Source organism: Vidua macroura, chromosome 9, assembly GCF_024509145.1.
Source record: "Vidua macroura isolate BioBank_ID:100142 chromosome 9, ASM2450914v1, whole genome shotgun sequence".
Lineage (NCBI taxonomy): Eukaryota > Metazoa > Chordata > Aves > Passeriformes > Viduidae > Vidua > Vidua macroura.
In genome coordinates this window covers 8,912,276-8,935,875 of record NC_071579.1, presented here as the reverse complement: position 1 = coordinate 8,935,875, position 23,600 = coordinate 8,912,276, and the positions used below count along the sequence as shown (strand labels likewise).

General features: G+C 45.7%; 1 protein-coding gene and 1 long non-coding RNA gene across 2 annotated transcripts in view; both read left to right on the top strand.

The window, feature by feature from the left end:
- Positions 1-371: 371 nt before the first annotated feature.
- The window catches only part of LAMC1 (laminin subunit gamma 1), a 67,126-nt gene continuing 43,897 nt past the window's right edge, over positions 372-23,600 (top strand). The window contains exon 1 of the mRNA XM_053984651.1: positions 372-873. Within this exon, the coding sequence (XP_053840626.1) occupies positions 480-873 (394 nt within the window). The 5' untranslated portion in view covers positions 372-479. The remainder of the gene's footprint in view (positions 874-23,600) is intronic.
- On the top strand, positions 8,524-10,525 carry LOC128811226 (uncharacterized). Its single transcript, XR_008438269.1, has 2 exons — positions 8,524-8,589; positions 10,396-10,525. It is a non-coding gene; the product is annotated as an uncharacterized LOC128811226 (long non-coding RNA).

Genomic DNA, 23,600 nt, shown 5'->3' with positions numbered 1-23,600 from the left:
TAGGGAGGTGTTGGAGTTCCCGTCTCTGGAGGTGTCCAAGTAGCATGGATGTGGCATTCACGGCTGTGGTCTGGTTGACAAGGCAGGGATCGGTGAAAGGTTGCACTCGATGATCCTGGAGGTGTTTTCCAACCTGAGCGATTCTGTGATTGTGTAAAAGGCGCAGCCCGGCGCTCTGCCGTGGTCACTCATTCCGCGCTGCGGTGAGGGCGAGGGCAAGAACCCTCCCGCTGCTGTCGGAGCGGGCCCACAGCCGCCATCGCCGCTTTAAGCCGGCACATTCCGCGAGGCGGGGGCAGCTCCGGCCCTGCTGCGCTGCGGGACTCCGCTCCCGGCCTGCTCCGCGCCCGCCCCGCCCCGCCTCGCCTCGCCCCGCCGGGCCTCGCCCGTCTCAGCCCGCGGCCGGCGCGGAGCGGTGGCACCCGGCGAGCGAGCGAGCGACCCCCCTCCGTGCCCCCGCTGGCTCCCGCAGCCCCGCCATGGGGGGCGGTGGCGGCGAGCGCTGGGCGCTGTGGCTGTGGGTGCTGTGGCTGTGGGTGCCCGCGCGGTGCGGCGGTGCCATGGACGAGTGCGCCGAGGAGCGGAGCGGGCGGGCGCAGCGCTGCATGCCCGAGTTCGTGAACGCGGCGTTCAACGCTACGGTGCTGGCCACGCACACGTGCGGGACGCCGGCGGAGGAGTACTGCGTGCAGACCGGGGTCACCGGCGTCACCCAGTCCTGCCACCTCTGCGACGCCGCCCAGCCGCACCTGAGCCATGGCGCCGCCTTCCTCACCGACTACAACAGTCCGGCCGACGCGACCTGGTGGCAGAGCCGCACCATGCTGGCCGGCGTGCAGCACCCCACCGCCGTCAACCTCACCCTGCACCTGGGTAAGGACGGGGAGCGGGGAGGGGGCGAGGGCACCGGGGAAGAGTTAGCCTGGGCACCAGCGCAGGCTGCGGGTGACCTGCTGGAGAGCAGCTCTGCGAAGAAGAGCTGGGAGTCCTGGTGGACAACGAGCTGTCCACGAGCGTGCCCTGTGCGCGGTGGTGTCCCCGGGTGCGTTAGGACCGACACAGGCGGCTCTTCCAGGGCGGATCCCGCCTCTGTCTCCTCAGACCTAGTGAGGCACATCTGGAATGCACATCCAGGTCTGGGCTCCTTAGGACCTGGAGCAGGTCTAGCAGAGGCTGTGGAGATGATGGAGGGACTCGAGCATCTCTCTCACGAGGTGGGAGTGTTCAGCTTAGAGAGGAGATGGCTGAGAGGAGTCTATCCCTGTCTGCAGGGAGGGCTCAGAGGCGGGACACAGCATACTGCTCCCTGGGACCCAGCAATGGGACAAGAGACCATGGGCAGAAATGGATGCCCAAGAAGTTCCACCTGAACATGACGAAGAACTTCTTTCCTGTGCAGTGACCAAGCACTGGAACAGAGACCAGAGAGGCTGTGCAGTCTCTTACTTGGAGGTATTCCAGACCTGTTGGGACACAATCCTGTGCCATGTGCTCTGGGATTGACCCTGCTTGAGCAGAGAGGTGGGACCTGGTGACCCGCTGTGGTCCCTTCCAACCTGCCCCATTCTGTGGTTCAGTGCTGAAAGGCCACCTGCACACCGGGCACTGCCGGGGCCCTGCCTGGGTGAGTGCCAATAACCAGGCCCTGGGTGGTCCGGTGTTCAGCGCGTGTCATCGAATCCCTGCTCTGCAGGTCCTCAGCCACGTTCACCAGGTCTAAAAGAGTGCTGGCTGCACCCCATGGTTGTGTTGGGATGCCCTCAGCCAGAGGTCTGGCCCTGCGTTGGTTCTTCACCCCTCAACTGATAGCTTACTCTCATCTGCTCAACAGTGCTTGGTAAACTTGATTTTCAGCATTTTCCAGTGAATATTGCACGGGTTGCTCCACTGCAGTATGCATTGGAGGTGCTGTTGGTTTGTGAGAGGAGAGGCCATGCTGCCACAGGCAACTGGATGTGGAGCATGTTGGAGTGATCATGTCCCACCCCTTGCACCAGGGATCATAGAGCCATTTTTAGGTTGGAAAAATAGTAGAAAGAAATTGTTCCCTGTGAGGGTGGTGAGGTACTGGCACAGAGAAGCTGTGGATGCCCCATCCCTGGAAGTGTCCAAGGCCAGGCTGGATGGGTCTTGGAGCGACCCGGTCTAGTGCAGGGTGTCCCTGCCCATGGCAGGGAGTGGAATGAGATGAGCCTAAAGTCCCTTTCAACTCAAGCCATTGTATGATTCTGTGAAAAGACCTTTAAGATCAAGTCCAACTGGTAACCCAATGCAGCCGAGCTCAGGATGCAGGTGGGAGATGTTGGTTTGAAAAGTGGGCACTGTGGGAAATCACATGCAAGGGCACATCTGCTGTGTATCCTCTTACCCCCGGGGCAGCATTGTCCTTTAATTGCTGGGTGCTTAGGCGTGTGTTAGGCGTGTCAACAGCTGCTGAACTCTAACAGCCAGTCAGAAAAAGAAGGTGAATTTTCTGATTGGTTGTCAATTCCAGAGGTTTCTTTGGGATAAAGTATTTTAGCTTTCACTTTGGTTTGTGGACAAGCTTTTCTTTTCTGTTCATTCAGTTATTCAAGCTATCATGACATGGAGGAAGGGTAATAATTTAAGAACTGGAAGACAAACCAGCCAAGAGAAAGTTGAAACCACAACTTATTATCCTCATGTCATTAAATCAAGTAAATATTAAAGAAAGCCCCACTGCAGCCATTCACAGCTTCTAATCAAGAGCAGCTGTTGAGCGTTTAGTATCAATAACAGTCTAATTCAGGGGGAAAATGGTGTTAGGGCTTGTAGAGCTGGATCTTGTGAGAGCTTGCACCTGCATTGGTGAGATGTAGTTGATGGCACTGAGTCCTGTACCAGGGGTCACCTGATGAGCACATCCATGTGCCCCAGAAGCCTCTCTGCCCTAAAGTGTTTCCTTGTATTTGGAGCTTCAACATAAATATACTACATAAGCTTATCTAATAGTCCCTCTTTATTTTCTTTTCTTTGTACATTAGGAATTTTTTTTCCAAAACTCCTGGAAAGCAAAGATTTGATCTCAACTTCTTTTTTAATAACAGACATTGTAATTATCATTATCAAGGCACGACTTACAGACCCATCTGTAATCCTGCTGTCCTCGGTTTTGTGTAACCATATATATATGGGTGTTCTTGTAAAACAGTACTGGGAGCAGTGTTCTGTGTCCTGGGCTTTGAAGAAATGCACACATTTTTCTGAAAACATCTGCATCTTCAAAATACTGTAGCACTGCAGCACTTTCATTTGTGTTCCAGGTTTGTTTGCAGGCTCTTGGAGCTTTGGGAATTTGCTTTGCCATGTTTTTTGAGTAGAGTACAACTTTAAAGCACAAGCTGCTTGACCGACTTTGATAAATTTGAGGGGTTTTTTTTGGTCTGATTTTTCCTAGTTAGGTTTTTGGGTGGGGTATTTTTAGTATAAAGCCTTTTAAGAATCAGAAGCTTGTTGTGGGCATAGTGGTGGTGAAGTTGGTTTTAAGATGACAGCAGCAAAGCATTTATCTCTCTGCACACCTGCTGTGTGATTCTCTGCGTTGCTGAGTTTGTGGCAGGTTGAAGAGCTGTTGAGTACTGACAGTGCCTTTTTAGCCTAAAATGCCCCAAACATCTCTGCATCATTGCTCTTCCCTACTTTTGTGAGACCTTAAAACCATCTTTGAGTGAGCTGCTGGGTCCTGCTTTTGGGTTCTATGTGCCTGCAGGCACTGCGGTCTGTGGGACACTTAATTATTGACATCACTAAGAGGCAAAGAGCTTGACAAGAATTTATGCACTCGACAGGACATAAAGGCATTCTGGGGCACAAAGCTCTTTCATGCAGTTAGTTCTGCCTGGTCTTTGAGGATTAAGCTGTGTGCTCAGACCCGTATCCTTATTTGATGCTGCAATTGCCTTAATTTCTGAAAATGTTGGTGTCCTGAATGGTTAATGCTGTTTTGCACCTGGTCAGGACCAGCTGCATTGACTCTAGGTTTAATGTACATGCTGCCCTGTGCTGAGTTTTTTGGCAGTTTGAGATGTCTTGATTAACATCCAGTGATGTTCAGTCCATGTAGAACAGCATTAACATTTCAGAGGGGCCTGCAAAAGGTCAGCAAGAACTGCAGGTCTGTTGCCAACATGTGAATTTCTTTGAATCTCCTTACAATGTGCAGTTAAAAACAAGTTTAAAACCCTTTGGTTTTGGGACTAGGTGCCAGCACAAAGCCTGATACAGAAAAATACAGCACAGATCACTACTAGTGAGTTAAAGGCTCAGATCTTGGGGGTGTTTGGAGATGACATCTGTGTCCAGAAGTTAGGGTGCTCCCTGAGGAGAGGGGAATTGGGGTAATTACCACTCCCTGCACCAGGAACATCTGGAGTTATAAAGGCTATTTCTCTTTGTATGAGAGGGTATTAAGACCCCCTAAGTAAGAGTAAGTAAGAGGCCTGGAGACATGAATTTGCAGCTGTATTTTGGGAGAAGGAGGAGCTGAACCTGTTCACAGGGTGGTGTCTGGATAATTAGGTTAGTGAGTGAGAGGAGGGGAGAGCATTGCCGTGTCCTTTCTTCCACATTTCTTAAAACTATCCCTTGGCTTCCCTATTTTCCATTTCCTCAGAATTTATTACTTATTTAGACTTGACCCAGCCAGTCTTTTTTTTTTTTTCCTTACTGCTCTCCCACTCTGTTCCCATATATTCCCAAAAAAAGGAACTTTGAGGCAGTGGTGCCAGCTTTCAAATAGAAGATGGAAGCCAAGGCCTTACAGTGCGTTGTCTGCTCTGTTTTTGAAGCCAGGGTGTCACGTTATTTTTACTGTCAGTGCTGTTTGCTTGTCCTGGGAGCACTGGGGTAGTTCTGGCATCTCCCCAGTGCTGTGTATGCATGTGCTTGAGCACAGCATTGCTGTAGACTCCTGACACACAGAAACAACACCGTGTGTTGAAGATGCTCCCTTGAACACTGGAAGAAGGGGAAAAGAGACAGCATGGAGGTACATGGAGTATTTTTGGTACTGGGTGCTCTTGTTGGGGCAAAGGTTTGTGTTTTATCAGATGTCATACCATTTTTCAGAGCAGATTCTCACTCTTTCCTTCTGCAGCTCTTATTTCTGTGTGCTTTCTGTTGTTTCTACACTGTTTTTTTTATCCACTTCTACATATACCTTTGTGTTCCCTTCCCAACCAGCTCTGCTAGAGCCACCTCTCATTTTTCCCCACCACTTTTACTTTCTGGCCAGATTTGCTTGATTTCAGCTATTGTGATTTGTGACTACCCTGGTGTTTTGTTCCTCAGACTAAGAGGAAGCCTCCTCAGCATGCTGGTGGCTGTTCCATGGTGGGGTGACTCCATCTCCAGTGTGAGCAGCTGTGCTTTTATCAGCAGCCTGTGAGCTCAGAGCAGTCCAGTTCCTGGGGCAGGTGACTGTCCACTGCATCTCAGCAGGGATGGGTCCAGATGTGCTTGACTGATGATGCTTGTGGTCTCAGCTATGAATTCAGGACTATCTGGAAGGCAGAAAAGATCAATTCCATCCTCTTCTGTCATTGCCTCCAGAGGAGGAGATTGTTTGCTGCTGGAAGCAGCCCTCTGGTAGGCTGCCTTTCAAGAAGAAAAATGAAATTGCTGGTTGCCTTGGTTAAAAACATGTTGGCTCCTGAAATGCTTACTATAGACCAGCCTGGAAACTTATGTCACCAAGCTGAATGGTGTCTTATATATATAAAGAAAAACTTGTGAAAGCTGTTGGTTGCTAAAGATATGAATTACCCGTCTCCTTCACCTCCCCCTTTTCTACCCTTTTCTCAGTCCTTTATTTGGCTCTGAGGAGAGCGATGATGCTTGGTTATATATACTTTGCCGGCAAAGCATGGTTTGAGGCATGACTGCCATTTGAAGGCATTTACAAGGAAACCCAGGCGAGTTGCCAGTTCTTGTGCTCAGGCCTGGCCTGATTTGCCTGTTGTTTTTAGCAGACGAGGTCTTTTTGAGTACAGAAAACCAGTGGGGTTTTTTTTGCAGAAGGGAGAACTTTAAAATGTGACTTAAATCAAATAGATAGTTTATAGCACTGGGATGCAGTTGCTCTGTTTTACTAAGTGCAGTGATGCCCTCAGTTTGCCAGTTATCCCATTAAAACTTTATGAGCCTGTGGTTTGCTGCTTTCCTTAGGGAACCACCGTGGTAAAACCAAGTGCAAGCAAGCAGGGTGTATGCACGTGAAGCTTTGCTTAGTGTAGCTGCAATTTAAAAAGTGGTAATTAAGGCGTTGGGAGGGCATTTCCAGCTCCAAGGCCGGTGTTCAGGGCGTGTTGGGAGCCTGGGCTTTGCCGTGGTATTTGCGGAGCCCTCGGGGAGACACTATTTTAGTTGGTCTCGCAAAGGCTTGATTTACATTTTGCAGGTTTCAACACGAGTACTGAAGAGATCAGGGCTTTTAGTGGCCAGCAGTTATTCAGTGCAGTTATATAAAGGTATCACTTCCTGCATACTCTTCAAATTCCCCAAGTTTTTCTCCTGCTCTGTCTCAGGATGCTGATGCTGCACAATGCCTTTGGGAATACTATACATGGCAGAGCACTTACTTTGGGGGGTGGAAAGAGCTGGAACTGTGTGGCATTTTGCTGCAAAACCAGCTGCTATTTGTGGTGCTTGTCCTGAGTTGGTAGAAGAAATAGTCACAGGTTTTCACACACTCAGACAGTTCCTTTTGTAGGTTTAAACCTTCAAAACAGTTTGCTGCTCAGAATTGTTAGAGTGCTGAAAAGCTTCTGGCTTATTAGGTACCGTTTCTCTTGTAGCCTGAGGCTTTGAGAGGCTCTTGCAGCCTCTCTGAGTCTGCAAGTGAAAATCCCAGGCTGCCGCTTCCCACGGAAATGAAAAACGGGATTGCTCTGCAAACAACACTTAGAGAAAAGAATTTCCAGTGTAGATGGATGGGATGGGAAACTTGGATCTTGGGTTCACCATAAGAAGGGCTGTGAGCATTATGCTTACCATCTTTGTCTGTCTAAGACCTCCTGCTTGTGTCCTGGGGCCCTAATTCAATGCTCACTGCCACTGGTGAGGCCATGCTGAGTGATTTTTCCCTCTGGCTGCATGTTCTTCCCGTGAGTTAACTGGGATATGGGATCTAGCATGTTAAACATCACATCTTAAGTCACCATCCCTGGTCTGTAATAACCCTTGGAAACTCACCCTGGGCTGCTGCCCCCACATAAGCTCTGGCATGCAAAGAACCATTCTAGGCTGCTATTACACATCTCTTAACCATGAGATCTTGCTTATTGGTGGCTACCACGGTGTGCTTTGATCAGAAAATAACACGAGTTTCATAGTTTCATAATGAATTGCACAAATCTTGCTGGGTCTGTTGTCCCACTACACAGAAAGGAAGATGTTTTCTCCCCCAGATACATCAAAGCCCCATGTGTCTCAAAGCTTTACAGCCTTTAAGTCAGGGATGAATGTGGCTGCTTGTGTTGAGGACATCACTAGCTGTGTTTGAAACTCTTTGTAAAATTTGGAAATGGCTAAGAGATTATCCTAAGGGTGTGCTGGGGATTGCTCTCATTGTCCACAGCATTCCATGATTAACGTTGGGTTTTTAGCAGTGTGCTGGTGATGTTGGTTGTCACATCAGCATTGATGAGAGTTTCAGGACAGCTGCTAACAAACCAGCTGCTCCAAGAGATCAGAGAGCTGCTGCTAGTAGACATGTGCAGTTGTCAAACAGGACCAGGAATACTGAGAGGAGAAGCTGCCTTTTGTAGCTTGCCAGACCAAAGGTACAAGCTGCTGGCAGCCTTGGTGGGCTTTCAGGTACTTTTGAGGTAAAACATAATTTCTAGGAATTATTCTCATGTAGAAGCTTGGAAAATGGTGAAAACTCATCAACTGTAAGATGATCTGAAATAATAAGGTAATTTAATTCAAATTTAAAGAAAGCCTCAGTCTTCCTTTCTACCAGCCCAACCCTATTTGAGAGATCTTTCAGCAAAAAAATACCCAAATTCCCACCAACCCCCTCATATATTATTCAGTGGTCTTCAGCATTCTATTTGAAACTGGGTGGCAAAGCACTTTTTGTTTCCATGCTTCTACTTGTTTTAGATATTCCAGTGTGATAGTCATCAAAGAGCTGTTTCCAGTGGTAATCATGCCTGCAGTTCTGACACAACACAGCTGTGTTCAGCAATGGAGAATTAAAAATTTTCCTCTTCTAGAAATATTTTCCAAAAACTGTCCAAAAACTATTATTGGACTTTTATTTTATTCTTTTTTTTTCTCCTTTGGTAGATAAACTAGTACTATCTTGTACATGGGAGGTGCATTTCCAGGGGGCTTGAGGCCTTATTTGTACAGTTGTTTGTGGATTTGGTGTTTTTGTGGGGGAAGGGGAAGACTTAAGATGTTTGTAGAGATGGTATATTGAGAACTTGAAAAGACCCAGGGTTTGTGGGTTCTTGGCTCAGCTTTCTGCAATGTTCTCATTTCTGCTACAGACTTTGTGCTTGGAGAACTGTTTATCTGTCTTGGCTTTGTAGCAGGTCCTGTGTTTTACAGGAGGACAAGGTAAATGGCTATTTCATCCTCAGGGGTTTGGGATGCTCCTGTGGGAAGGCGAGGGTGCAGAACCAGAGTTAAATGGAGTGGCACCAGGCCTGAAGTGGAAAGCAGGCAGACCTGACCCTTCCATTGCTCTTAACCCTCTGTAATGGAAAGATCACATCCCAAACCCCCTTAAACCTATCAAATATTAAAACCTGCTTGATAACAGAGATTGTTCATTACATGTGTGTTCAAGTGGGCAGTGGCTGGCTGAACATGGTATCCCTTGGTTTCCCAGTGAGTTGCCTGAAATGTTCATTCCTTTTGGTGCTCCAAGGCTGAGGGAGCACTGTGGAGCTTGGCACCAGCCCAGCTCTGAGCACTCTGCTTTCTTCTTACAATTTTTTTTTTTTCAAAGTATGCTTTATAGCTCAACCTACTTGGCATCAAAAAAGACCTTGTTCCTACCACAGTGAGCAGCTGCTTGTGCAGCATATTGCACCTGGTCCAGTTTGGTTTATTTTGGTGGGGGGGAAATATCAGGGCTGCTTAACAGGTTGTTTTTTAATTTTTTAAGAACTTTTCCCTTCCCTGTATACTTTATTTCAGGAAGGTGAATCTTTCTTATCTTTGAATTAAAAGATAATGTGTCTTGGAGTCTTTTTAAGGAAATGGTTGCACGGAACCTCTTCAAGAGGGATAAAGGGACCGTTTTCTTAGTGCCTTCTTATACTCCACAACCTTGTAAATACAGTATAAGTCATGTACTTTGAAAGGCTCAGTTTGTTTTGGGTGTATCTCTTATTGAGATTAGTGGAATGAAAAATCAGTCCCTTCTGGAAAAAGTACCATCAAAATGCTTCTTGATGTCAGTTTTGTGTGGGACTGTTTGACTGAGAGAAAAGAAAATGTTCTTGTCCTGGGTCAGCTCTGATTACAATGATTATTTATAATCCCTTCATCTGCAGTCCTTCGCATGCTCCCATCTGGTGGGATATTGCAATGGGATTTTCTTCCCAGCAGTTTGCAGGCCTGGTCCCTGGGGAGCAGCCCTGGTCAGGCTGCCCTTGCTTTTCAGCTTCTGCAAAAACATGGGTTATTTATGAGGATCCAATGTGTCTCCCTCTGTCCTGCTCCTGGCTGTGGCTGTCTAGGTGCTGGGCTTGGCCTACAACCTCCTTTTACTGTGACAGCAGCTGATGCTTCCCTTCCAGCTGCTGCTTCCTCTGCTTTCGCTGGCTGCCTTCCGTTCCTGCTGTCCTCGCTGGAGAAACATTGGACAAGGGATTTCTCAACACTGAATCTACTTGATGAACTTGTTAAGAAGCTGTTGATGAAGTCTGTGGTTGCTCAAAGCTTGCAGATCTGTTTACTGTCCCCTTTCTTTTTTTCTCCTTCCTGAAGCTCCTTGCAGTCTTCCTGGGTTTCCCCTCCTTCCCACTCCTGTTTTCCTGGTGCTGAGATGTCCCTGGGCAGATTGGGAAGGCAACTCCCTTCCTGGGATGAGGTTTTTTAGCTGAGATTTCCCATAGTTCTAGTCCTGGCAGCAGCCTTGGCCTGCCTGGGTAGCATTGCTGCTGCCCTTTTACACTCACTGCTTTATGCATGTGTATAGACAAGGTGCTGGTGGTTTCATTTTGGTTAGACTGAGAAATAGAGTGCAAGTTCAAAATCCATAAATGCTCAGAATTCCATAGTTTCTCATCTTGCACGTGTTAGGGACTGGGCGGGGATGGGAGCCCCTCATCAAAGGGCTGTTACATGTTTTCCTCAATTAAAGCCATTTTTTTTTGGTCATAAAAACAAATGTTTGTGTCTGTTGCTTCCCAGCAGGGTTGTGAAGAAGTTATTGAAAGCTTGGAGTAAGGAGAGTTGGGGCTGCAGGGATGGGGCAGCTGCTGCAGAGCTGGTGCCACTGCCAGAGCAAAATGTGAACTCTGATTAAAGCGACAGCCCACTATCATTGTGCAATATGAAACTTAATTTTTGCCCTACTTGCCCTCCCTGCCTTGTTCTTCTGGGGTGGCAGGTGGAGCTGGGAGGGTTGCTGGGCTCTTTTGTGCCCTCCATCCGTGCTCTGCAGGCATGGGTTTACTGATCAAATGCCCGGCATTACACGAGTCACTGCCCTTGTGCTTTCTAAGCAGAGTGACTCTGCACACATCCCCGTGTGCTCTGCCCCTTTCTCACACCCTCCCTCCCCGGGGCCAGCCCACATTGCAGGGAGGTCAGCAGGACAGTCCTGGGGCAGCTAAACCCTGTTTCCTTATGGAACAAAGTACAGATTATTTTGGAAGTAATGATACAGAGGTGAGCTTTTCCAAAAGCTTTGTAGCACTTTTAGGAAGTAAGGGCCTTTTTTACTGTTAGCAACTTAAGATGTATTTTCTCTGCCACATATTTCCTTGTAGCCTTATTTTCCTATACTTCTGTTCCTTGTAAGAGATAGGAGCTGTGTCAGGAGAAGCCCACTTCTCTTTTGGGAAGCCCCTGACTTTTTTCGGGGATTCTGGAAAGGCTGTGAATCATGAACTTGGGGCTCTCCTTTGCACCCCACATTGGTTCTCTCAATTCCCTGGCACACTGCCACCAGTTTTTGAGTACAGAGCACATAATTTCATTAAAAAAATAATCCAAGAGGCACTCTTAGGAGATCTTTAATTTGATATCCAATGATACATTTAGAACTCTCTAGGAAAATGCATTTTTCTATGGCTCTGAAAGTACAAGGGTAGCCCTGGGAAAGAATATTACAAGATTCCCAAAGCCAGGTTTGTTGCCTTTCTGTGCTCTGATTTTCTGCAAGTTCAAGCAAAAACATGGCAGTAACATGGTTTTGTGATGGTAAGTCATATTTTGCTCATAATTCATAGCTCCATGCTGTTGAAAATTGCTTGGTGCAGCTGTGGCTTTGGCAGCTCATGAGCACCACAGTTACCAGCTGGGTACAGGCCTTTCAAAAACTCTTGTGTCAGGGAAGGCACTGGGCTAGTTTTGTGGTGCACTTGGCTCTGAGTTTTGTTGTAGTTACTCAGCAAATTAATGGTTAATTTATCAAGGATTTGGATATGCAGTTAGAACAGTGCTGTGGTCTGACACTGATCTCTGCCTGGACAGTGATACTAACTATTGTGTAGAAAAGGTTAAAAATTTCGTAGGAATCTCAGTTCTTCCTGTTGTGAAACCTTGTACTGAATATGTCTCCTTGTTAATTTGTCTGTGAATTTATCACCTTCTTCATATCAGCCATTCAGTCTGTTTTGTAACTTCAGGGCTGTGGTATGTTCTTTTGTGAACTGCATGTTAGAACATTAACATGCTGCTCTGGTGGGTGGGAGGGACCCTGTCTTCCAGCCTTTCTGTCCTACAGGTCCTGATTTTCTTTATTGCTATTACCCAGAAAAAAGTCAAAGTTGACTTGAAAGCAGTGGGAGGGAATGAAGTGTTTTGAAAGGATGATCCCATCGATGGGAGCGGTATTGAATGCTGGGGTACAGAGCTGGATTGTGGGAAGAGAGGTGGTTCAGCCAAAGGGATAGAATTTGGAGTTGTTAATCTGCTTCATTAGAGCTGTGTACCGGAAAGTTTGAACTGTGCCTGGCTAAATCGCGTGAGGCTTTGAAATTCACAGCGGTGCTGGCAGCCTGCTGGTGTTTGTCCTTCCTGCAAACAAACACACAGCTGCTTGGACCAGGCATCCCCGGTGCTCTGCACCCTGCTGTGTCCTCCAGCCCCCTGCACAAAGCTGCTCTTGGCTTCCGGGAAGCCACAAGAGACCAGTGGGAAGAGACCTCCAGGAAATGAGTTGGTGTTGCCATTGGACCCATGGAGGACGTGAAAGCATGAAGGGTTTGGTTCACATCTCTGCTCTGTGTGTGTGATTTGCGTAACAGGGTAAAACGTTCTCTGTTGCACCCCTCTGAGGAGTGACATGGGTGCTGGCTTGTTTAAGAAATTTGCTGGTAAGAGTCTGAACTGTTGTTGTGGTTTGACACTGGCCAAAAGCCAGGCACTCATGAAAATCATTCACTTCTTTCCCTCTGCTTTAGCTGAGCAGAGGAGGGGGAAAAGAATCGGAAAGGCTAAATGATAAGGATTAGGAGAAAAACACTTTAAGGGCAAAACAGGTTCAAACTTAAACAGTATAAAGAAAATTTATTATTAACAGAATTAAAAGTGGGTAGTGAGAACTAAAATAAACCTTTAGAATACCTTTTTCCCCCTTCCAGCTCCTCCTTCCTTCCCATGGACAGCACAGGGAAACAAAACATGGGGTCTTCAGTCAGTTTGTCACTTCTAAAAATATTTCTTCAGTTTGCTCGGGGAGAGGAGTCTCTTTTGCTATGCCATGGGGTCCTTCCCATGGGAGAGGAATTTCCTGTGGACTTCTCCAACATGGTTCTAACCTTCATGAGTAACAGTCCCGCCTGACCTGCTGTGAGTCCTTCCCATGGGCTAAATGGTCTTCCCAAACTACATGGCATGCATCCTTTTAGTTCATGGGGAGTAGTTTATTAAGGATGAGCTGTTCTAGTTGGGAAGCAAGGGTCCTCTGTGTCTGGAAGCAAGGGCCTTTCTCTCTCTGTTTGGGTCTCTAGAGCTTTTTAGCACCCCTTTGCTCCGTCATGAGCACCTTTTCTCATGGGCTCCAGGTGGATCTCTGCATCCCCCATGTACTTCATAAATTACAGGAAGAGTATTATAGTCCTCACCACAGCTTGCAGAAGAGTCTCAGCTCTGATGTGCAGAGCACCTTCTTTTCTTTCACTGACCTTAGTGTCGCCATGTTGTTCTCCTCATGTGTCTTCAGCTTTTCTCTGACTCAGGAAAAGATTGTTGTTTGTCGGTTTATTTGTTCTCAAGCTCTGTCAATTGAAAAGTTCCTACAGAGTTTTGCAGTGCTGAAAGGTTGATCTCATCTGGGCTCCTTATTGGGGAATTGCTCGCTGCGGTCCCCACCGCTGGCACCATTCAGCGCCTCTCTTCATGTGGGGTGCTGAAAAGAAGAAGCTGCTGCCGCCACCTCTGCCCTCTGCTCGCAGCATGGTTGGCTAAAAGCAGCTAAACAGGCAAAGTTCACCGTGAGCTGTGCCAAGGTGGCGGCAGCCGTGTGCTCCTGGCTCTATGGCCCCAGCCATGTGGCCACTCCTGGTACCAGCAGGGCCTGGACCCCACCACCCTTGGAAAAAGAACTAAAAAACTGCATGTGTTATTTTTCCTTCTTAAATACATAATCACAGAGGCATTACCAACTTCTCTAATTGGGCCAGCAACATGTCCATCGTCAGAGCCTTCAGAGATTGACTCTGCTGGACGCAGTAGAAGCTTCGAGCAGCTTCTCTCTCAGAAGCCACCTCTGTGGCTTCCCCCACCCACCAAAAAAAACCCAGACTGTTTTAAACTAATATAAATGTGAATGGAGAAATCAAGTGTGTGCTCCTGTAACAGTGTCTGGTCTTGCTTTGCTCATGTACCTGTGCTCAAGGGAAGCTTATTTTAAAGCATACAACTGAAATCTACCAACTTTTGCTTTTCTCCTGCTGACATCTTAAAGCTGACTTTCAGCAGAGGTAACTCCCCAGAAATGGCAATGGATTGCAAAAGGTTTTGGCTGGATAGTAAGCATGGAGCCTGTTAAGGGTGTTGTTATGTTCCTCATCAAGTTACATGATGTTTGGCTACCCTTGGGAAAGAAGTGGCAGTTGCTTCAGTGGTACTACAGGGTGTCTTGTCAGGTGTAAAATAAGAATAGCCTCAAAAACAAATAAGGAAAAAATCTGTGGTGGCTTTCCACATGTCCTGCTTCCTGAGGTAGATGCTGAAGCCACTTCTTTATTCTTGCATCTGCTTGCAGAGAAGAAAGAGCCTTTAGGCCAAGTGACCATGGTTTGCAGAGTGGAACATCATATGCTTTTTATCATAGAGGTAATGGTTAATTAATTAAGTTCTAGTTCTAGCAGAGGTTTGCTTTGAAGTGTAAACAAGCATTAGTAGTTAAAAGAGCATGTAACTCCTGGGTCTGTGTGCTTTCTTTGCATCCTTTAGAAAGGCATGTTTAAAGATTCCAAAGGGGAAGATTCATATCCTTATTGGAAAAGATTGCTGGTCATTCCGAATCAGTAATTTTAAAAGGATTAATAAAAAAAATGGTAAGGAATTCCTGAAACATCTTCCTTTACTGTGCCTAAAGAATACACATCACTGTTTTTTTGAGGTATGTTATGAAGGTAAAACAATCAAATCATCATTAAACTTCTTCCTTTCAGTACTTAACAGGAACTAAGAAGAAAGGTGAGGACAGACCTTTTAAGAGTGATAGGACAAGGGGTGATGTTTTTAAACTAAAACAGGGTTGATTAATTTAGATATAAGGAAGAAAGGAGGGTGGTAGAACAGTGGAACAGGTTACCCAGAGAGGTGGTGGATGGAAGCATTCAGGGCCGGGTTGGATGGGGATCTGAGCCACCTGCTCTACTTGCAGATGTCCCTGCTTGTTGCAGGGGGTTGGACTGGGTGGCTTTTAAAGATCTCTTCCAATCCAAACCATTCTGTAATTCTCCAGAATGAAGTAAAGCCATAAGGATGACCTGGTGGGAGCTTGGGTTTTCTGTCAGGAGCTGCTCCAAGACTTGCCATGTAACTCTGTACTGTATTGCCAGACCATTTTTTGTCCTGGACACCTGCTGCTTTCCCTCTCTTCTTCCACCACCCAAGGCTTTCATGCTGACAGTTGTGCTTTGTGTTCAGTTGCTGTGACAACAGAGTGCAAGGCAGAAGCATTTTGTGTTCATGAATCGTGCAGTGCCCTTGCAGAATAGCTGTCCTGGGGCTCAGTGGAGTGCTTGAAATCTGGGCAGCAAGGAATGAAGGTGTGACTTCACAGCCTCTCAAGTATACTGGTGTCTCTCAGCCCTGCCCACTTATTGCAGCTGGGGGCAAGGAACCATGCAGCCCTAGGCTGGTAGGATCAGTTTGCTTGCTTAAGTGCCAGCAGTTAATTTGATGGAAAGATAACATTTGGTGGTCTTGGTGATACTGAGGTGTGCCTGGGGCCAGGTAAGTGCTGGCTGGTGGGAAAGAGGCACCAGGATGCACAGCCCAGGGACAGGGGACATACACTAGTCACAGACAATTTTGAAAACGTCCTAAAACTTTTTTTAGAAGAAATCCTGTGATGAGAATTGAGGAAGAAATTCCTCCCTGTGACAGTGGTGAGGCCCTGGCACAGCTGCCCAGGGAACCTGTGGCTGCTCCATCCCTGGAAGTGTCCAAGGGTGAGGTTGGATGAGTCTTGGAGGAACGTGGTCTAGTGGAAAGTGTCCTTGCCCATGGCAGGGGGTGGAACGAGCTTCAAAGTCCCTTCCAACTCAAACAGTTCTGGGATTCTCTGATGCTAAGACAAACTCAAAAGCGTGGATTTTGGATTATAAGAAGCTACTGTAAGCATTCAAAACTCAGACTTCCATAAAAGGAATTTGAAATTTCCACTTCTATATCTTGCATGTGGGAGCAGCTCGTTAGGTGAAGCAAGAAATGAGAAAAAGGTTGAGAGAGATCAGAGAACATTTCTGGGGGAGGACTTTCTTAGAAAAGCCATTTGTGTCTGTATTTAAGTTAAAAAACTGAATTCTTGCAGTTTTACTTTATGCAAAACCTCTTTATTTGGAGATTGAGCTGTCCTAGCTTGTTTTATCTGACTTAAAGATAAAAGTCATTATTATTCCTTATACAAGGAATAATAATGAGATATGTTTTTTTAAACTAATAACCCACTAAATGAGCCAAGTGATATTTATGCATTTGCTTCACTAGCCTAGAAGCAGATTCAAGGGCAATGGATAGATCTAGACTAAAAAAATAACTTGATAAATGGTCCACTTGTTTGTCTTTTTAAAGCTTTTCATCACAAAGAGCTGTTTAAAAAAATGTGAAAGTAAAAATTTCCCATAAATTATGCTGAAGATGGAGCTAGTGCATTCCAGTGCAATTAAAATTATAGGCTTATTCATTTTAGAATTAATTTGTGAGTTCTAAGTTCTCATGGTGATGGATGAGATAAAGCCCATGAAGGAGTTGTGCACCCATTGCATATCTAAGAGTTAAACATAAGGAGAGAGGGAGGCTGAAGTGATTTGGTTAATTACTAAAACAGCTCTTGCTGTTGCGTCAGCATTTCTTTCTTTTCATCTCTTAGGAAGCTTTTCAACAAAAGTTGGCATATGTGTCTCCTCGGAGGAGGTTTTCTAGCAAGTCACCTGCCACCTGTACAGAGGTGCTCTTCAGAGACAGCCAAGGAATGGTGATAAATCTTTGCAGTTTATAGTTATAAAAATGGTAATGCCTTCTGGTTTTGGGGACAAAAAAAAAGTGTTCTTTGATCCTGCAAATAAATTGTATTTATTGGTTCTAGAGAGAAGATTGAGGGTTTTTTATGCAACTTTCACCTACTTGCTTAATCTTCCGGGTGCCTGGAGGAATGGAAAACAAGTTTAGCATACCTGAGGGCTTTTCTTACTGAGGTCTCCCTTTGGTGCGTGTCCTGCCCACACAGAGCTAAAGATGAGCAAGAAAACCCCCAGAGCAATGCATTTTTGCATGAGTATGCAGCAGTTCCTGCCCAGTCTACTCTTGCTGGAAAGATCCAGCCCATCTGCTGACCTGGAGCTGCCTCTGATGTGCTGGGAAGAGGTACTGAGATCACCAATGGGGTGTTCAGGTTGTGGGGGTGCTTGTGTAGAGTGTGTACCAAGAACATTTCTGTTTTAATCCTGGTTGGAAGCAGAGCATGTGGAGAGATGCTCTTCATCAGATCAGTGAAATCTCCTTTGCAAGGCCAGGCACAGCATTGTAGTGCAACTTCATCTTTCCCTCTCACTTACATTTAGGGGAAAGGTGGTGAAGAGTCAGCTTCCTCCTCCCCAGATAATGCCTGAAAGCTGTCCCCAGTGGGCTAGCTTTCAAAAGCAGTGTGAAGTCCCTGGAAAATGTAAGCTGCAGAGTCTTGCTGGGGCTTTTGGAATGCTGTGCCCTTCTTTCCTGCTGGGAGAGACTGAAAAACCTCTGGATCTTATTTTTGATGCTGAATACATCCTTACCTCCAAAGGCAATGAGTTTGTGACTGCTCTGGAGCAGTTGTGTCTCCAGCTCCAGCACAAGTTGAATCCTGCCAGCAAGGCAAGCAAGGGCTTGTTAGCTAAAGATAGCGTGCACACATGTACACAGGCCAGGGGGGTTACAGAGCTCTGCAAGCACTCTGATTTACAGTCATCCTAGACATCCTCAGGAAAATTAAAGGAACCAGATGCATCCAAAAAATAATGAACCATTTAAGGTCAGCTTTATCCTTTATAGCACCTATTCTCAATGGCAGCCATACCAGATGACACTGCATCACATAAGCATACAGGGCCCTGACCTTTGCATTGGATTCAACTCTGCCATGTGCCCTAGGTGACCAGGCATCAGTTTTTGGCATCTCTCCTGTCTTTGAGGCCGGTGTATGTTTGTAATTCAGTAATCCCTGCAAATCATTTGGGCTGCCTACAGTTGTGGCTTGTGCTCATGTTATTTGGGCTGGCCCTGAGGAAAGTTCTGTTCAACTCTCATTTAGTTATACTTCCTTTAGATTTATTAAATAGTTGTCTTTTGCGTCTTTGGAAAATGTTAAAAATAGAGCAGTCAAGGTGGGGCTATTGTGTTGGTGCTGACAGGTTCACTGAGAGCTGAAGCATGTCTTGTATTTTAAGAAGCACCAGGTTTTGGAAGGAGTTGTGCTCACTGATGTCCTCTTGACCCCATACTAAGGATCTGCTTTTCTGAGATAAGAGACTGTCTCTTGGATAAATTGGGGTTTAGTGTGCTGTATACTGTTTCAGTAGGTTGTGGGATTATTTTAAGTAATTAAGTGAGCTCGGGATTTCTGAAGAATTGGGTTTTTTTTCTTGTCAATTGCTGTGTAGGCATATATAAGGGAACAAGGCACAAGTGAAGATACAGAGGAAAAAATGATAGTGTAGAGATTCTGTACATACAGAAAATAGGTTTTTGCAATTTCCCTTTCCCCAGTAGTTGAAATGGCTGTAAAAACCAAATTCTTTGTTTTCAGGACCCCTAACTTTGCCAAGCTTGCCCCAAATCAAAGCTGTGCCTTTCAGATGAGAAGGTAAAAGGCAGGCAAGACCTTTATTTGGTGGGATTCTTTAACTATGAAGCTATGTCTGTCCCCAAACATAAATCTGAACCACAAGTGTCTCTGGCCGTCGTGGTTGCAGAGACAAGATTCCAGATGTAAATAGTGCATGGAATGATGGAGAGCGATTTCCTGATTCTCCCATCTCAAGCTGGTTTTTTTACACCAGCTGTCAGCTGTTAGTATCTGCATTTTGTCATTGTGGAAATCTCAACATTGACCACACAGCTTTTATTGCACTGTGTCTGGTGGTGTGAGCAGATACACAGGCTTATGTGGGCACTTGCCAGGTATTGTCCTGTATCCATCTGTCTGTCTCTTGTGCAGCTGTGAAAGTCACCTGTAACTTGTGTGGAATTGCAATTCTGTGGGAAACTGGAACGTGGAACAAACATAAGGGAAAGGTAACAAGCTGTGGGGTTGTGCTTTTTCGTTTTCCTTTTTTGTTAGCCTTCCTAAAATGGTAGGAATAAGGGGAGGTTTTCTGAAGTTCAGGTTTTGGCAGCATAATGATTGTTCCCTTCTGCCTTCCATTGCACTCCACAGATGTCTTTTTTGCCTCCTCGTCCAATGAGGATTCCCTCTGATTTAGTAGGATCATCTAATTTTGATAAAAAGAACTGGGTTACTTCCTGTTGCTTACTGGTTGTGCCTTTGTTCCAAAAGTGCTAAAGTTTATTGCTTTGTTGGCCGTGGTTGGTGTGTGGCAGTGCTGAGGCTGGAGCTGGTGGGAAGCAGGGCTCCCTGACTTCACATGGAGCACAGCTAAATGTGTTCAGAGTGAGTGCATACATGTACTTTCTATCTTCAGAAGTTAATTGTAAAATGATTTTAATATATCTGGAGATTTTTAGTCGAAGAGCATTCAGCTTTCTTTGGGGACTACGATTTTTTTACGAGAAAATGCTGTTACGCTGAGGCTTTTTTTGGAGTTCAAATGAGTAGCATGCTTCTGTAAGCCTTTTTTTTAAGCTTCTATTTATCCTTGTGGTCATAAGATATGAAATAGTCACTGCCATAGGTCACAATATTTCTGTGCTAAATTTGGGAATATAACTGGCAGCTTGCATTTTCCCTGGGAACTTGGTTGTCAGGTTGGTACAGCAAGCTTTAGCTCCTTAGCTGTTGAGGGGAAAGAGGTTCTTCATTCCATTCCTTTTTAATATTTTTCTTTTTTGCTGCCACTGTATTTCTGTTCACCACCTTTTCCACAGTTGTGGAAGACATGGAGACTCAAAGTGGTAGAGCTGTTGTAGCCACTCGGTTTTAGTGTTTATCTTGCCTCTTGTGTCCAAGATCACCTTTCTTCTCTGTGGTTTCTCACTGTGTTTTGCCAAACCCTTGTATTTCAGAGCTGCTTCCTGCTTGTGGCTTTGTACCAGCTTGGGAATCTCCACATAATTGTTCCTTGCTTTTAGTGTGTGATAGAAGCAAAACTGTGCAGGAGGTGAAAGTGTAGAAAGCAGTGAAAATCTGTGAAAGAGATCCAGGGGTTTTCCGTGTTTCTTTCCAGCTTTTTGCATATGATTATTTTGCATTTAGAAACCAACAAATAACGCTATTTTATTTTTCCCTTATAGTATTATAGCTAGTAAAATTTTTATTAAAAGAAATAAAACTATGAAAAGCAGACCCAGAGATCAATGGTCTTCATCTGGCTGTAAATGCCTGGACTTCAACAGCCATGGCAAATGATCTGGTTTCTCTTGCAGAAGTGCATTAAAAAGCCAAGCTGCTCTTCATGCCTTCCTCTTTTGTTTACTGGTGATTTTCCCAAAATTAAATGCTGCTGACGAAAGGGATTGCTCAACACATCGAAGTATGTGTCCCACCGGGTCTGTAGATTATCTGCCCTTCTGGCAGAGGCAGTGCAGGACACTCAGTGACCAGTGTTTGGCCGAAATACAGCTTCCAGCTGGGCCATGTTGGAGGTGAAATGTGGTCCAAGCACAAGCAGCCGGGAAGCATGAAATCTTTTCAAGGGTACTGCTCTGGTGAAAAGAGTAGAAATGGTACTGGGCCAGCTTGAAACCTCAAGGCCAGGTCCATGCTACAAGTAGATGGTGGGTGGAAAACCACCATCTCTGGTGCCCAAAGGGCATGGTGTTGGAATTCAAGTGTGCTGCAAAAAGTCCTTTATATGTTTTACTTATTCCTGGCCTTTCCGAAGGTGTCATCGTTTGGCTGCTGCCAGCACCAGGTTGGACACCTGAACAAAAAAGTACACAACCTCCCAAGCTAGGTTCACTTTATCCATAGTGAGATGAGTGCTGTCACTGTTAGCTGGAATACCCCTTCCCAGGCTCACCATGGCCCTCAGAGGCTTGTAGGGTATATTCCAAGGGTCTGTTCTCCTGCCCAGCTGCCCTGTGGTACTCCAGCACACTGCAGGAAGCTAATAGGCTTTTCCTGAGGATTTCTTAAGCATACAGGCATTAAAATTCTCTCCAAAAACACAGGGAAGCAATTAGGGGTAAAACCTTAGGAAAGGAACCTGGCTGATCCTATCGTTTCTGGGATCTGCAGCCTTCCTGTTTACTCAGCCGGGCTTTCAAATTTTTGTTCTGCTTAGAAGTAAAGTGCAACCCAAACCAGTATTTAGTTCCTTCTATTTTTCTTTGTATTCTAGGGACAGCACAGCCCCTTGAAAGGAGGCTTTGCAAAGCTAGAAATTGCCAGGTGCTGATTGTTACTGTGCTTTTCTGCTGGAGACTTGCTGCCTTTGAGGTGAATTAAAATGTTTTAAAATTTTAATTATATAATTATAAGATCTTCTATATGTATGTATTGGGAATTGACATACAGCTTCATTGCCTGACCCTGCTCTAAAAACGTTCAATGGGCAATGGGGAAGTAGAAGATCAAATGGACAAGATTGAATGTTCTTTAGGGTTGTCTAGTAACTGACCATCAAAATGGCCTTTGCCCCTCTGATCCACTTGGTCTGTGTGGGTGAGGAGAAGGTTGTGATTTCTTGGGATCTGGGAGTGGCAGGCAGCTCTGAAGTTAAGGGTTTTGTCAGCAAGCTGAGATTGCTGGGGGCTCTCAGCTAGATGCTTCCTTCCTAACCTCTTCAGCAGAGCACTCTCAACTAAATGAAGTTTTGCCAAAATAAGCATTTCTGCTTGATAGCAGTATATCACCAGGAATGACTCTGACTTTAAAGCCTTAGGAAGAGGAGTTGTCTGGACAATGTAGCAGGATAACATTTTATGTACTTATTTTTTAAAGCACAAGCCTGGATTGCAGAGACAGGGTTTCAAGTTCTTGATCTGAAGTGAATCAGTTGGGAAAATGCCAAATTATTTTTCTGGAGTGAGAAATGTTTTGTACCTCTACCCAGCCTACTCATGGGGTGATGCCCCTGGAAGGAGCAAGGTGCTGATCTACAACTGTGATAACTCATTACAGTTTTGTTCCTGAAAAATGTCAGGGACATTATGTTTCTGTCTCAGAAAAAGAACAGAAACAAACTTCAAAACCTTGGAGGTTGCTATGAAACAGAAGTGTCTTCCCCTTGGCTCTATTAATAAAGCCTTTAAATATACTCAATGCTGAGTTCCCTTTCATTGCTGGTGAGGTACAGTGTCATGTGTGGCTGGTAGGTATGTATCTTCTCTTGTCACCAAACATGTCCTTGGTTATGGATTCACTGAACTACTTCAGGCAGGATTAGGGTCCTGTGTGCTGCCTGTCCTGTGGTACTGGTACAGAGGAGGGTGGTTTTCTGTTCCTGTTTTGTGCAGGTGGAGGAAAATAATTTTAATCTTTTAATACTTAAAAAAAATTTGAAAATATATTTATTTTAGAAAATACAACTGTCCTGCACATAACACTTATGGTTATTTTTTTTTTCTCTCTGGCTTTCATGGTTTCCCTAAAAGGGTTTGTGATTTCTTAGTGACTTGCCTATGGAAAGCTTGATGCAGTTTGCAGGAAGGACCATGTTACCCCAGACTCTGTGTTTTCCCTGCAAGACCCAAGGTAGCTGGCACTGCCTTTGCATCTGCTGCATGCTGACTTCCTGCAGGGGCAGGTTTGGGTTTGTAGAGCAGAGATGAGCTGAGGGTCGTGGAGCCAGCTCACAGGATGCATCATCTGTTTCCATCTGCAGTGCACAGCAGCAGTCCTGTTCATTTTGGATAATTTTGTGTAAAAATCAGATCAGAACAATCTATTCTGTGAAGGACAACAGCCCTAATGAGGAAACCTCTCTGTGTGCTGCTAAGGCGTTTTGGAGCCCTGTGTACCCAAATGTTTGTCCTCTGCATGGAAGGCTGTGGCAGTGAAGCGTGTGGGCCTGCAGCTGTAATGTGCTCTGGCTCTGTTGCTTGGGCTGGATCCCCTCCCAGGGGGAGGTGGGTGTCCATGTGGAGCTTAGGTGTAGCTTTTGGACCCCGAGACCCCTTCAGCTGACTTTGTGTGGTTGCTCTCCAAAGTCTCCTGGCTGCTTTAACTTGGGTGCCACTGATCCTCACTGGAGATCAGCTATGTGTGTTTTCAGTTTATCTGTCTGCAGCCTGGATCTTAAGCCCTTTCTGCTTCTATTCATAGAAGAGGTGAGTTTAGAAGGGACCACAGACCCTTCTGGACTTCTAATCCAGACTTCTACTTAGAGTAGGAGCAATGTTGAATTCAGGCCAGGTTACCCAGGGATTTGTCCAGTATCATTCTGGAAACTTCCAAGTCAGGTTTGTTCATGAAGTGATACAGTAACTCACATCAGTGTGATGCCAAGGGTGTCTCCCTGTGTAGTTGTGCCTCTTTGGATTTGTATAATTTTTTGTTCATGACAATCATGATTTTCCAGATAGCAATCACAAAGCAGACTGCTGAGCCCCTGCTT